General features: G+C 44.8%; 1 protein-coding gene across 1 annotated transcript in view; it reads right to left on the bottom strand.

Moving 5' to 3' along the window:
* BCR (BCR activator of RhoGEF and GTPase) overlaps positions 1-15,133 on the bottom strand; it is a 191,775-nt gene that overhangs the window by 30,987 nt on the left and 145,655 nt on the right. The window contains exons 12-17 of the mRNA XM_029049806.2: positions 14,520-14,639; positions 12,755-12,830; positions 10,997-11,101; positions 10,359-10,433; positions 3,483-3,580; positions 2,623-2,754 (exon numbers count right to left, since the gene is read on the bottom strand). Coding sequence (XP_028905639.1) covers positions 2,623-2,754; positions 3,483-3,580; positions 10,359-10,433; positions 10,997-11,101; positions 12,755-12,830; positions 14,520-14,639 — 606 coding nt within the window. The remainder of the gene's footprint in view (positions 1-2,622; positions 2,755-3,482; positions 3,581-10,358; positions 10,434-10,996; positions 11,102-12,754; positions 12,831-14,519; positions 14,640-15,133) is intronic.

Below are 15,133 nucleotides of genomic sequence, written 5' to 3' on the forward strand. Positions count from 1 at the left end.
GTCCGACTCCATTTGCCTGACTTCCTTGTATCCACCTCAGCACTTAGTACAGTGCCTGGCACACAGTAAACACTTAACAAATACCATTATTATTAGTCTTATTCTGCACCCAGAGCATTTGATCAGCATATGGGAATCATAATCATTACCACAGGAAATATGCAGGTTAAAAATGTGACTGGGTTCAAGATGGGTTTAAGGACCAGAAGTTCATAATTTATAATTATGGTATTCGTTAAGTGTTTACTATGTTCCAGGCACCGTACTAAGCGTTGGTGTGGATACAAGGAGATCAGGTTGGACACAGTCCCTCTCCCCTATGGGGCTCTCAGTCTCAATCCTCGTTTCACAGATGAGGTAACTGAGGCACAGAGAAGTGAAGTGACTTGCCCAAAGTCACACAACAGACAAATGGCAGTGCCAGGATTAGAACCCCAGGCACGTGCTCTATCTACTATGCCTCGAGTTGGGGGCATAGGGGGAAATGATTGGGATATTTAAGGTACACTGTACTCACGAGCACGAAATGAAAGGAAGTCAAGTAACCACTACATTCTTCCTCCAGGTATCCTGTTTCCAACTGCCCGAGGTTGAATACTGGCCTATGTAGACCACTGACCCCATCATTGGGCGGGGACTGTCTCTATCTGTTGCCGAACTGTACATTCCAAGCGTTTAGTACAGTGCTCTGCACATAGAAAGCGCTCAATAAATACTATTGAATGAATGAATGAATTGACCCAAGCCAGCAGTGACATTTCTCATGTTTTTCTGTGCCCCATTTCCACAGCAAATGTTCTCCCCAAAATCGCCCCCTCCAGAGGCCTGCTGTCCTAAACTCAGAGCCCCGGCTGGTCCAGGTGTCTCCGGCTCAGACATCTCCACACCCTGTCCATCTCACTAGTCCAGACATGCTGTGGTCAGCGGACACGCTATGGCCAGCGGACACGCTAGGTCCAGCGGACGCTCTAGGGCCAGATCCTCCGTTCCCCCAGGAGCCACTTCTCCGCCTTTCTCTTCCCAAAGTGTCGAATCCAATTCACCTCCAGATATTTATTTTTAGCCCCAGCCTGAGCTTCCTGGACTGAAGCGACTATCTTCTGGCTGGCCATTCTGTATGGGCAGGAAGAGGAAGCCAGTGGCTTCCTCCTCTGTCTGGGGCGACTGGTTTCTTTTGGGAGGGCGGGGAACACACTGCTGTAAACGACTTGTTCTCCTCCTTAACTAGGGTTCCTCTGGGGCTCAGAATTCAATCTATCCATTGTATTTATGCATACATTCATTTTGGGTTGGAAGAAGGACAAGAATGACAATAACAATTGGCACTCTATACATTTTTTCTTTAGGATCTCAAAACACATAGGGGATGTGGAACCGTATATCTTCCCGACAATTTTGTGGAGTATCATTCACCTTTTCCTGCTTGAAAGTGGGTACTGTGTTCCCAAGTGGATAAGGTAGATTTACTCGGGCTAGGGCTATAGAGAAACAGCATGGTATTGTGGATACAGCACAGGCCTGGGAATCAGAAGGCCATGGATTCTAATTCCGGCTCTGCCACTTGTCTGCTGTGTGACCTTGGGCAAGTCACTCCATTTCCCCGGGCCTCAGGTACCTCATCTGTAAAATGGGGATCGAAGCTGTGAGCCCCATTTGGGACAGGAACTACGTCCAACCCGATTAGCTTGCATCATCCCAGTGCTTAGTACAGTGCCTGGCACATAGTAAGTGCTTAACAAATACCATGATGATTATTACCATCATATCTGGTATATTCTGAACGCAAGTATGAGCTGAAAGTGGGAAGCCAATCGTTCCATGGAGAGGGTCCTGGGAAATCCACAGCAGAACACAGACGGTATGGTATAAAAAGGGGACCCTCTTCCACTCCAACCTAATTAATGATGATCTGGACACTCTGTGATTCAGTTTCCTCAAATGTAAAACAGGGATTAAATACCTGTTCTCCCTCCTACTTAGACTGTGAGCCTTTACAATATTTCTATGCTCATCTTCCCTATTACAATGTAAGCTCTATGAGTAAGGGAACTTGTCTTGTCCTGATGATGTACTTCTCTGGTGCACTGTTCTCAGTAGGTGCTCAGTAAATACCATTCCTACTTCTACTCTCCCTTATTCTCCCATATTTCCCTCAGGAGCCCGACATGGGGGCTTAAGATGGCAACGCGGCACTTTAAAGCAGCAGCGTGGTGGTTTAAAGCTAGGAGTGGTGGCCACTATTTCTCTGGGAGCCCACCTGCACATATCTCTTGGCAGAACCAATGCCTTTCCAGAGCCACCACCTCACACAGTGGGGTGAGCTGTGGACTTTTCTTCGAGAGAATTACGGGAATTTGGAGACAAAGACACAGAACGAGAGAGTTGGCAGATGGTTCCATTAAGTACCTCTGGAGGCAGACATTTAGCAAGGCAAAATCGATCACTGTTTACGTCTTGGCTTAGCCGTCCCTCGGCCTCAACTGTTTCAGCCAAAAAGCTAATTCTTCCCTGTGGAAGACCAGGGGGCAGATATCAAGACGCCTGGTGTGTGTGAGAGAGAGAGAGAGGGAAAGAGTGAGATATGACTCTACCAGATGGAAAACTGCAGCAGCAGAGCCTCACCTGAATCTGACCTTTGCCCATGATCCTGTCTGTGGTCTCGCCGTCTTCTTTGGTGATCTTGGTTTTGTTGTAGCATTTCTCATAGCACAGTATTCTCAAGGTCTGGGAGCCCTCCAACTCAATCTCAAACTCCTACAGTCGCAAAGAAGAAAATCCCCAAGTTAACCACCAAACCAAGGGGCTATCGGCTACCACAGTAAAACAAGGCATCGGTAGGAGCGGCTCGAAGCATCTGCGATTCAGCAACACACAAATCACATCCGATTTCTGAAGGACTGGAATCCACAAAACTTCGAAAATCATTTCTTCTTCACTGAAGGATCATTGGTTCTTTTTTAGATAAGAAATATGAGGCCCAAAGATCCACTGATTGGACCAAGATCACACAGGAGTTCAGTGAATCTAAGTTCATCTGGCCAAGCAAATCATCTTCAGTTTACTCCTGCGGCTTTCTGGAAAAATCACAGATGTGATTTCTCCATATTAAAATATTTTAACAACTACAATAATGTCCCCAAAATAATTTTTAAGAAGGGTACCCTTCCTTTCCAAGCTATTTACCCTAAAGATGTTGCCCTCAGAATGCTACTGTCATCAGTTACTGAAAAAACGGGACTTCCATTTTGTGGGATATTTGATTTCTCAAACATGGAAATACAATTTCCTGCAATTATCATGTTGGGAGGAAGTGACAGAACACTGTGTGGGCTTTTATACATTTAGCTCATGCGGGTGATATTTGTCTAGTGCCACAGACATCACAAACATAAATAGTCTCCTTATGCTAAAAATATTCTGGCCTTGAGAATGGAGACAGTCCATTACGTGTCATCAGTTACTCAAAGCAGAATCATCCTCACCTCGTTCCAGTTTGGTTCAGTTGTGTCCCTGTACACTCGAGTCTTGGCCTTGTTCACAAAATACCCAAAGGAGTCTACCTCGAGTGTGCAGTACAGATCTGGTGGAGAGGGTGAAGAAAGTCAGAGTTTGATATGATCACTAGCACCATCGCACTACGAACAGAAACATTCTGGCTTGGAGAAATGTGCATATTTAAATTGGCTCACTGGTACAATTCCATCTCTTTTCTTTTGTTTCTTTACCAACTCAACCTCACTATCGGTCAACCACTCAAAGGTACTTATAATGTTGGTATTTGTGAAGCGCTTACTATGTGCCGAGCACTGTACTAAGCGCTGGGGTAGATACAGGGTAATCAGGTTGTCCCACGTGAGGCTCACCATCTTAATCCCCATTTTACAGATGAGGTAACTGAGGCACAGAGAAGTGAAGTGACTTGCCCACAGTCACACAGCTGACAAGTGGAAGAGCTGGGATTCGAACTCATGACCTCTGACTCCCAAGCCCGTGCTCTTTCCACTGAGCCACGCTGCTTCTCTGCACTTATCGAGTACTTACGCATACAGGACGTTGTATTAAGCGCTTGGGAGAGTACAATACAAAGGCGTGGGTAGACGTGTTCCCCGCCCATAATGAGCTTACAGTAGAGGGACTACGATTCAAGGTACTTTCCCCATGGTCATGCCACCATTTTGTATTTCACGATTACATACGCACTCTCTGATTTTACTGTCAGTGACATTTCCTAGGAGTATGAACAACACTTGTCTGCCACAATCTGTCTCTTTCTTCATGTATACACACCCAGTTACTCACACACACCTCCACTTTGCAAGTGTGTGACTGTGACCAAGGTTGTTCTTCTTATTAATAATAATAATAATGATGATGGTATTTGTTAAGCACTTACTATGTGCCAGGTATTATACTAAGCACTGGGGTGGATACAAGCAAACTGAGTCCCTGTCCCATATGGGGCTCACAGTCTCAATCCCCATTTAACAGGGAAGTGAAGTGACTTGCCCAAGGACACACCTCAGACAAGTGGCGGAGTCGGGATTAGAACCCATGACCTTCTGACTCCCAGGCCTGGGCTCTATCCACTATGCCATGCTGCATCTTCAAAAATTATTTAAGAAGACTGCCTTCTTTAGAACTTCATACAATATTCAAATTTTTCCTTAAAACCTTACAGATTCTCTTTCAATGGGAGTTCATCCCCCCTAAAAGGCAAGTTAATGTAAACTGGGGTTCTTAGATTTTAAGCCCTTTCAGGGAGAGGAACCATATCAAATTTCCATGTATTCTCTCCCAGTGCTTTGTAAAATGCTCTGCAAATAGTGCTTAATAAATGCAATTTTAAAATGGTATTTGTTAAGCACTTATTATGTATCAAAAACTGTTCTGAACAGTGGTGTAGGTAAAGTTAATTATGTTGGATACAGTCCCTGTCCCATTATGGGGCTCACAGTCTAAGTCAGAAGAAGAACAGGTATCCCCAATTGAGGCACAGAGAAATTAAGTGACTTGTCCAGGGTCACACAGCAAGCAATTGGCAGAGCAAGAATGAGAACCCAGATCCTTCTCTCTCCCAGGTCCATGCTCTCTCCACTAGGCCAAGCTGCTTCTCAATGCCACTGCTACTTAAAAATCTGCAGACTACAGCAGCAGGCAATTTCATCCATTTCAAACTTCACCGGAGGCAAAAAAAAACAAAACACCTAACAAAAAACGTGCATTTGCCCAGAGCAGGTTTTTCCACCTGGTGACCAGCAGGAGACTAAACCGATACAAATACTGAATCTGGAACTGAGAAGAGAAAAAGGAAGAGAGGCAGACAGGAAGTCTAAGAGCCATCGATGCCAACTTTTCATTTTAGGCATGAGGCAAAAAGCAGGCAGGGTTCTTATTTGGAGAACAAGCTGGTCGGAATAAGGGAGTGGCGGGCACACACACTTTGAAGGCTTAGGAGATTATGAAGACTCCATTTTTGGCTGTTTAAATCCCCGCTTGGAAACTCTTAACTCTTTGCTAAGATGTGCCTTTTTAAAGGCACATGTCCTCCAAGAGTCCTTCCCTGACTAAGCCCCCTTTTCCTTCTCTTCCACTCCCTCCTGTGTCGCTCTGACTTGTTCCCTTTATTCATCTCCCCGCCTAGCCCCACAGCACTTATACCTATCTGTAATTGTATTTATTTACATTAATGTCTGTCTCCCCCTCTAGACCGTAAGCTTGTTGTGGGCAGTATGTATCTGTTCTACTGTTCTCTCCTAAGCGCTTAGTACAATGCTCTGCACATATTAAGCACACAATAAATACGACTAACTAACTTCACAGCCCTGCTTGGAGACGCTCAGGTTTTTCCAGTTACCTAGTCTGAGGCATGGCTGGGCATCCATGCCAAACAGATCACTCAGTCAATCAGTGGTATGTATTGAGCACTTATTCATTCATTCGATAGTATCTATTGAGTGTTTACTGTGTGCAGAGCACTGTAGTAAGTGCTCGGGAGAGTACGATACAACAATCAACAGATACCATCTCTCTGCCCACAATGAGCTAACGGTCTAGAGTCGGGGGAGACAGGTATTAATATAAATAAATAAATTACACATATGTACATAAGTGCTGTGGGGCTGGGAGGGGAAAAAAACATAGGGAGCAAGTCAGGGCAACGCAGAAGGGAGTAGGAGAAGAGGAAAGTTGGGGGGTAGAGTAACTGTCGGATTTGAGGTTATGAGCAGAGCATTGAACTAAGCACTTGGGACAATATAATACAACAAAGTTGGCAGTATAATACAACAAAGTTGGCAAGCTTCCAGTCTAAAGAGGGAGACAGATATTAAAATAAATAATTTATAATATTTCACTTTAAACAGAGAGGTTAGAGCTTGAAGCCCATTAATCAATCAATTAACCATATTTATTGAGCCCTTACTGTGAGCAAAGCACTGTACTAAGCACTTACTTGATGGTGGGCAACACCCCCATCACTCCCAAGGAGACCTATGTTTTGGGCTCTCCTTCGTTAGCAGGGTTTCCCGCGACTATAGAAACCTTGGTAAAGAAGCTGCATAAGTAATAATAATAATGATCATAACTACTGTGGAACTTGTTAAGCGCTTATTATGTGCCAAGACTGTTCTAAGCACTGGGGTAGGTACAAGGTTAATTGGATCAGACCCAGGCCTTAAACCACATGAGGCTCAAAGTTTAAGAAGGATGGAGCATGGAAACTAAAACACTAAAGGCTCACAGAGAGAGAAAGTCTTATTCGGATGGGCCAACTAGACCTTTCAGAAAGACGACTGAAACACTAGTTTAGGATTAAGTCTAGAAAAGGGAAGAACTGGATTTTGGGCTTCTTATGGTCAATGAACTGATATTTTGTAGTAGCTGTTACATCAGTCAATTATACTTATTAAGCCCTTCCTGTGTGCAGGGTTCTGTACTAAGCGTTTGGGAGAGTACAATATAACAGAGTTGATAGACTTGTTCCCTGCCCACAAGGTGCTACCTTGTCTCTGATTTGCTAATTTACATTTAGTTGTTAAAAAAAAAAAATTACACCTTATAAAAAAACAAATTCCCTGAATGAATACGTTTTGTGGAGGATAACTTCTCTCTGCAGAGTAGACTAGTGGATAGAGCACAGGCCTGGGAGTTAGAAGGACCTGGTTTCTAATCCTAGCTCTGCCTCTTGTCCGTTGTGTGACCTTAGGCAAGACATTTCACTTAACTGGGCCTCAGCAACCTCATCTATAAAATGGGGATTGAGAGTGTGAGCCCCATGTGGGATAGGGACTGTGTCTAACCTGATTTACTTGCATCCACGTCAGCACCTAGTTCAGGGTCTGGCACACTATCAACTCTATCAAGACTCTATCAAGTCTATCAAGCTTAACAAATACCACAGTTATTATTATTAATAATTATAACTATTACTACTACTAATAAAAAAACTCAAAATGAAAATTTGAGAGATTTCGGCATGTAGAAAAAATCAGTCATGATATTAATTAATGTTGGTATTTGTTAAGCGCTTACTATGTGCCGAGCACTGTTCTAAGCGCTGCGGTAGATACAGGTTAATCAGGTTGTCCCACGTGGGGATCACGGTCTTAATCTACATTTTACAGATGAGGCGACTGAGGCACTGAGAAGTTAAGTGACTTGCTCAAAGTCACCCAGCTGACAGGTGGCGGAGCGGGGATTAGAACCCATGACCTCTGACTCCTAAGCCCGGGCTCGTTCCACTGAGCCACGCTGCTTCTCAGTAGGGGTCAATAGAATAATAACGATGGTATTTGTTAAGCGCTTACTATGTGCAAAGCACTGTTCTAAGCGCAGGGGGGATACAGGGTGATCAGGTTGTCCCACGTGGGGCTCACAGTCTTCATCCCCATTTTCCAGATGAGGGAACTGAGGCACAGAGAAGTGAAGTGACTTGCCCAGAGTCAGAACTGTCATTGTGGTGGTAAACTGAGGTCCAGCAAACTCTGTGTCCCTGTGGGAATCATCATATGCAACTGCCAGGACAAGTTCATATCTCCGGCATCCCAAGATCTGGGCCGGAATTTAAGATCACTGTAATCGCAGCGAGACACCAGCAGAAGGCAGTAGGACTTTACATTCAAATTCAGACTATAAATAACAATTGCCAGATGAGGGAATTTGAGGAATCAGATGAGATTTTTAAGACAGTTTGGTTTTCTATCTGCCCGGTATTTGCGTTAAATACATCTATTTACAAAGCTTTATCTCTGACAGAATAGATGAGACTGGAAGGGAGAATCTCCGGAATTGGGAAGTACAACACAAGTGATTGCTAGAACGGTGATGCCTCAGAAGGGAAAACTTGGAGACGGGGAAGCTGGGCCCAAAGAACCACATCAGCCTGAAAGGAACAGCCTCGGACTATCTCAAATCCAAGTGAGGAAAAGGACGTGCGAATCTGGAGGTGAAAGGTGAATCTTCCTGTTGGCTGGGCCAAACAAGGAAATGTCTAACTAGGGGTGCTGGGGGAAGAGGAGAGAAGCAGCATGGCGTAGTGGATTAGAGCGGGGGCCTGGAGTCAGGAGGACCTGGGTTCTAATCCCAGCTCTGCCACTTGTCTGATGTGTGAGCTTGGGCAAGTCGCTTCACTTCTCTGGGCTTCAGTTACCTCAGGTGTAAAATGGGGATTGAGGCTGTGAGCCCCATGTATGACAGGGACTGTGTCCAATCCGATTTGCTAGTATCCATCCCAGTGTTTAGTACAGTGCCTGATACAGGGTCTTGTAAGAGCTTAACACATATCATAATTATTATTATTATAAAGAATAACTGCATCCCTGCACCAGGTGCAAGATGGCCCAACTCCAGGAAGGTAGTCCTTATCTCATAGAGCAAGAAGAGATACAAAGTGGGAAAATGCTGAACTTGGTCTGGGGCGGGGGCGGGAATACTTCCCAAGGCAATAACGTGCCCAAAACCCCCCTCCCTCTACTGTTGTGTATGAAATCAGTACAGCTTATAAAAATGTGCTGCTTCCCCCGATTTCAAGATGCCACCTTGAGTGATAATAATAATTGTGGCATTTGTTGAGCACCTACTTTGTGCCAGGCTCTGTACTAAGCGCTGCCACGGATATAACCAAATTGGGTTGGACATAGTCCCTGTCCCACGTGGGGCTCACAGTTTCAATCTCCATTTTACAGATGAGGTCACTGAGGCACAGAGAAGTGAAATGATTCACCCAAGGTCATACAGCAGACAAGTGGCGGAGCAGGGATTAGAACCTATGACCTGACTCTCAGGCCTGTGCTCTATCCACTACTCCATACCTACGTCGGTCTATTATGCTCACAGCGGTTTCCCCGTGCACCTTTCGTCTGAATGTGAGTATGCTGTGGTATTAAAGTTGCTTACACCTAATGGTTTTTGTGTGCCTGAATTACCCTTATGAACCTGTTCTTGCACTTACACTATCCCAGTGCTCAGAATATGGTTTGACACATAGTAAGCCCTTAACAAATACCATAAAAAGATGGGGAACCCAAAACAGTGCTGGAAATGAATGGGCTAAGCAGACATTCCTGGAATCCTAAAACTGCTTAAACTCAAGTTTAGGATTAAGATCACATTTTAACACTGGATTTTATTTGAGGCTTTTTTGATACTTGTCTAGTGTTTAGTGGAACTGTTTGTCTGCTGAATCTATTACATGACTAGGTACATTCTTTTTATGTGGTTTTCCAATTCTTTAACTTCCTTTGAGTTCTCAGTACAACATTTTGAACCTCTCTGAAAAAAGACAAACCTACATAAATGATGTTCTGGGTTTCTAAATTCCTATTTGCATTCACTCTCCCGAGGGAAGGAGCAAAACATACAAAGGCAAGACAGCTCAATTTCAGCCACGACGCTGGACCGGATAATCTGAATCTCATGAGATTTCAGGGCTCTTTGGAGGTAATTTTTCAAGTACTGGGTTATGAGCAAGTAATAATCTTGTAAATTTTCAGGTGTTCTAACTGAGAAATACATTATATAAAACTGAGAGTAACGGCTAGAGCGCCCAGTTGACACAGCCTTAAAGATGTGTTCAGTCGAAAGACTGGGTGTCTAAGCCAAAATGAGGTCGGAAAATGGTGAATCCCAAAAGACAAATGCAGCCAAGAAATGTCCTGGGTCACAGACTCAACTCCACTCACTCGAGATTGGCCTAGGGGACTTGGGGGTTGAATATGCTAGTCTCTATTCATCTGAGGACTTTGATTTATCTGAAAATGGCATTAATGCCCCAATTTCTATATGCAGAGTTGCTAATCTGAGGATCCCCCCCTTCCAAATTCCATACAACCTGTCTCCCAAACTAGATACATCCTACTTACTTGAACTCTGTTTGAATCCATTGGCTGAATGGACAATGACATTCAGGAATCCATACAGTCCAGGAGATTCATCATCTGTGCAAGAAACCAGAGATTAATTTACATTTTCTTGGATAGAAAGCAAGACGGCAAGGGAAGAGGCTGTGCTTGATCAAGATTTACAACGAGATTACCTGCCCGAAGTCAGCTAGTATGCAATCAGCCTGATTAACCCCTACAGTTTCCGGAACACCAGATAATACTCTTACATCTGCTCGTCAATTCTTATTCCAAACTTTCCTCCTAGACCTGGCACGGCAGCTGGCAAAACTCCACTTTCTAGGTACCGTTTTCTCCTTGGGATTTGTTTTGTTCAACTGTCAGATCGAAGGATAAAGTCTAATGATCTTCAGGTTTGGTCAAAGAAAATTATAAATACACATTTATAAATGATAAAACTTTCAGGCAACATATCCACGATGCCCCAGTGAAGTTAGAAAGGAAATCTACTTCAAAAGGAAATCACCAGTATCTACCCCAGCCATTAGAAGATTTTTGGTATAAAGTAAGCACTTAAAATATACCATAAAAATATTAAAAAGAAGAAGAAATCAGTCCACATATTGGTCATCCGTACGGCAGATGGAGACTGTCCTCACCTTCTTTATTGATGGTGAGAGGAATGTTGTGGACAGTCTGAAGTTTGACACAGGAGTTGGTTAGCATTTGAAGCTCTACTGAAGTGAGGGAGAAGCTTTTAAAACCTGCAACAAAAGTCAGAAGACCAAATGAATCATCCAATCCTCCTAGCACACTATTACTCTGGGCTCAGGTACTGAAGGCAAAATGCTTTGGCTGCCAATAAAAACTTGCGTTCTGCTGGGGGCAAAAGTGACTAGCTTTCCTCAACTACAACTCACCGGCAATGGCTCAGCAGTAACAGAAGGAGGAGTGAGGCATTCATTCAGTCGTATTGAAAAGCACTTACTGTGTGCAGAGCACTGAACTGAGCGCTTAGGAGAGTATAACACAATGATAAATATACACATTCCCTGCTCACAATGAGAGGCGAAGAGGAGGGGCACCACTTGATCACAAGGGAGAAGCAACGTGGCCTAGGGGAAGGCACATGGGCCTTGGAGCTAGAAGGACCTGAGTTCTAATTCCACCTCCACTACTTGTCTGCTGTGCTTATTGTTGTATTGTACTCTCCCAAGAGCTTAGTACAGTGCTCTGCACACAGTAATTGCTCAATAAATACAACTGAATGAATGACCACGGGCCAGTCCCTTAACTTCTTTAGGCTTCAATTATCTCATCTGTAAAATGGGGATTACGGCTGTGAGCCCCATGAGGGACATGGACTGTGTCCAACTTGATTACCTTGTATCGCTCCAGTGCTTAGAACAGTGTCTGGCATATAGTAGTGTTTAACAAATACCATGAAAATAAAAGGCCTCTCCCCCATTTGGAGAAAGAATGTCAGTATCTGTTTCAATATTATTTATTGAGCATCTAATCTGGCACAGCACTGTACTGGGCCCTTGGGGAACATCGACCCCTCGCCTTCATCCTGCCTCTGGCCTGGAATTCCACGCTCCCCTGCCCCTGGCACCAAATCCGACAGACAATTATTCTCCCCACTTCAAGGCCTTATTGAAGACCCATCTCCTCCAAGAGGCCTTCCCTAACTAACTAAGCCTTCCTTTCCTTTTCTTCCTCTCCCTTCTGTGTCACCCTGACTTGCTCCCTTTGTTCTTCCCGCTTCCCAGTCCCACAGCTTAAAAAAAATCTGTAACTTTATTCATATTAATGTCTGTCTCTCTCCTCTGCCCCCTCACCCAGACTGTAAGCTCATTCTGGGCATGGAATGTGTCTATTTATTGTTATATTCTACTCCCCCAAGTGCTTAGTACCGAGCTCTGCACATAGAAAGCGCTCAATAAATACGATTGAATGAAAAAGGAGGACTTTAAGACATAATTGCTGCCCTCGAGGAGTTTACAATCTATAGGAGAATATGTACTGCTGCCCCATGTGATGGGGACCACTATAAAGCAGCTCAGTTTAGGACTGAAAATTTTAAACTTTCCCACTGGAATTTCCTGAGAGCACCGGTACCCACTTTTCGTATGAGAAATTTACACGAGCGCTGTAGTTGTTCTGTGGGTGTGTCTGTGGGGCATGAGAATTCAAAGCTATAAGCTGGCTTCCGTAGCCAGGCAAGAGACCTCTAGCCACACCGGGCTGCAGGAAATCAGACTGAGAGCTCGTTGTGGGCAGAGACTGTCACTCTTTATTGCTGTATTGAACTTTTCCAAATGCTTAGTATAGCAGTCTGCACACAGTAAGCACTTAATAAATGACTGACTGAATGAATAAATGAATCAGTCAATATTAATCTAGAACACACTTACATTTTTTCTGCTGCTCCCGAATGTTCTCCCTCCATTCTGCCCGCTCGTAGTCAGATGAGATTAGGAATGTGTAACTCTAAAATGGGCAAGAAAAAAACAAAAACAGACACCGTGTCATCTTTCAGGCTAAGCAGGCTGGTGGAAGGGGCTACAGTGTGATTGTTTCGACCCAACCTCTGCTGACAGGAGCTTCCCTGCAGTGCTCTGTCGCTATCAGTGAGGGTTCTAGCTGCATGAACTTCCTCGCCACAGCCCTGGGTCGACAGCCAGCTGGAATTTGGCAGCAGAAACTATCTTTTGGCAGTAGCCTGTCAGTGCCAAGCAGAGACGTTTGCTGATAAGGTACCTCCAATGATCTCCCCTCACTCCCCCCGTCCTTCCTTGCCTGTTGGATCTCTGGCAAAGACAGCTCCTATGCCAGCTGTGGGCACATCACAGGAACAGATCTCTGTGCCAGGCACCCTGTTTAGGACGGAGCCTGCTATGGGGCAGGGAAGATGGGGCCAAGCCCATGGATGTAAAAAGGGGCTGTTTCAAAACGGCTGGGGAGGATGTTTCTAAGACAGCCAGTAGAAGTAGCTTTGTACCTGCACAAAGTCATCTGCCAGATGACAGGCAAGGTGGTACCATCCCCCAACACCACAGGATCACCAGCTCTAAAATCCATCCACCTTGACACCAACCTCACTAGAGAAGCTCTTCCAGCCAGTTGGGCAGCTAGAGAGCAAGATCACTTTACACTCAGATATTCTCAGATGTGCAAGTCCATTTTTTTAATCATATTTGTTATTTGTTAAGCATCTGCTAAGGGCCAGGACCTGTGCTACTAAAAACTGGGGTAGATAAAAGCTATTCAGGTTGAAGTCCATGTCCCACATGGGGCTCACAGTCTTAATTCCCATCTCACAGATGAGGGAACTGGGGCCCAGAGAAGCTAAGTGACTTCCCCAAGGTCACATAGCAGAGCTGGGATTGGAACCCAGGTCCTCTGACTCCCAGGCCCGGGCTCTTTCCGCTAGGCCACGCTGTTTCAGTTCCATCCAGTGTGATTCAAACACTCACCTTAATGCAAGCCTCCCTTCTTGTCTGTCCGTCTCCCCCAATTAGACCGTAAGCCCGTCAAAGGGCAGGGACCGTCTCTATCTGTTACCGATTTGTACATTCCAAGCGCTTAGTCCAGTGCTCTGCACATAGTAAGCGCTCAATAAATATTGAATGAATGAATGAATAAGCTAGCTCTGGCCACCAGAAACCCCGAATTGAGGTTTGGGTTGAAATCTGAGAGTGCAGGATCCATTCTCGCCACTAAGTAGTCCTGTCAACTGGTTCTCCGCAGCTCGGGGAAAGACTCAGCCGGCCCCAAGGGGCAGAATCCGAGACCTTACCCTTACATACCTGTCATCCACCTGCTTCCTCTAAGGCTTCACTATTTCCTCCCCTGCTGAGATCTGGGGTTCCTGGTATTTCTGGGGCCTTACCATGGCCAGGATCACAGGGCTCTAGATTTGGGCAGGGCACAGAAAGCCAGAGACCCAGGAGCTGGTGCCAACCTGTGGCACCTCCCCAAAGGGAGAAAAGAGGAGGCAGCAGGTCGGTGATCTGCCCCGCCCAGGCCTCCCCTGCCACCTCCGACTGCGTTTCAGGCCTGCTTATACACATCATTGGGACACGGTAGGAAAGGGTGGAAATACAGAGTTAAACATTCAAGAAGAAATGAGGAGACAGCGTTTGAGAGAGCACAAAAGAGCCGATTCAGTGTCCTCACCTTGCCATTGCGATTGTGCACCCTGAAGGCCATGTTGGGAGACATCAGCAGGAGCAAGGACTCCTGTTCTGACAGCTTTTTTTTCAATCTCTCTATGACTTTGCTGCCCTTATTTGCCCTCTGCGGAAGAGGAAAAAGGAGACATCCACAGTCACAAAAGTGGAGGAAAGAGTCAAATAAACTCTGGGAATAATCTTCAGAGAATTAACAGATATTTGTTATTAAATGGGAAGGGATGAAGGGAATCACCCCCTCAGTCAATCAATGGTAGTATTTTTTGCATGTCTATTTAGTGCAGAGCACTGTACGACATACTTGAGAGTACCACGGAAGCCAAACAAACATTATTACTATTATGTGTTTTTTTTACCGTACTTGTTAAGCGCTATGTGCCAGGCATTGTATTAAATACTGGCGTAGATATGAGCTAATCAGGTCAGACACGGTCCATGTTCCATTTGGTGCTCTCAGTTTTAACCCCCAATTTACAGATGAGGGAACTGATGCAGACAATCAATCAATTGTGTTTATCAAGTGTTTACCGTATGCAGAGCATAATAATAATAAATAATAGAACTAAATAGGTACTTATGTGCCAAGCACTGTTCTGAGCT

This window comes from Ornithorhynchus anatinus, chromosome 2, assembly GCF_004115215.2.
Source record: "Ornithorhynchus anatinus isolate Pmale09 chromosome 2, mOrnAna1.pri.v4, whole genome shotgun sequence".
Taxonomy (NCBI): domain Eukaryota; kingdom Metazoa; phylum Chordata; class Mammalia; order Monotremata; family Ornithorhynchidae; genus Ornithorhynchus; species Ornithorhynchus anatinus.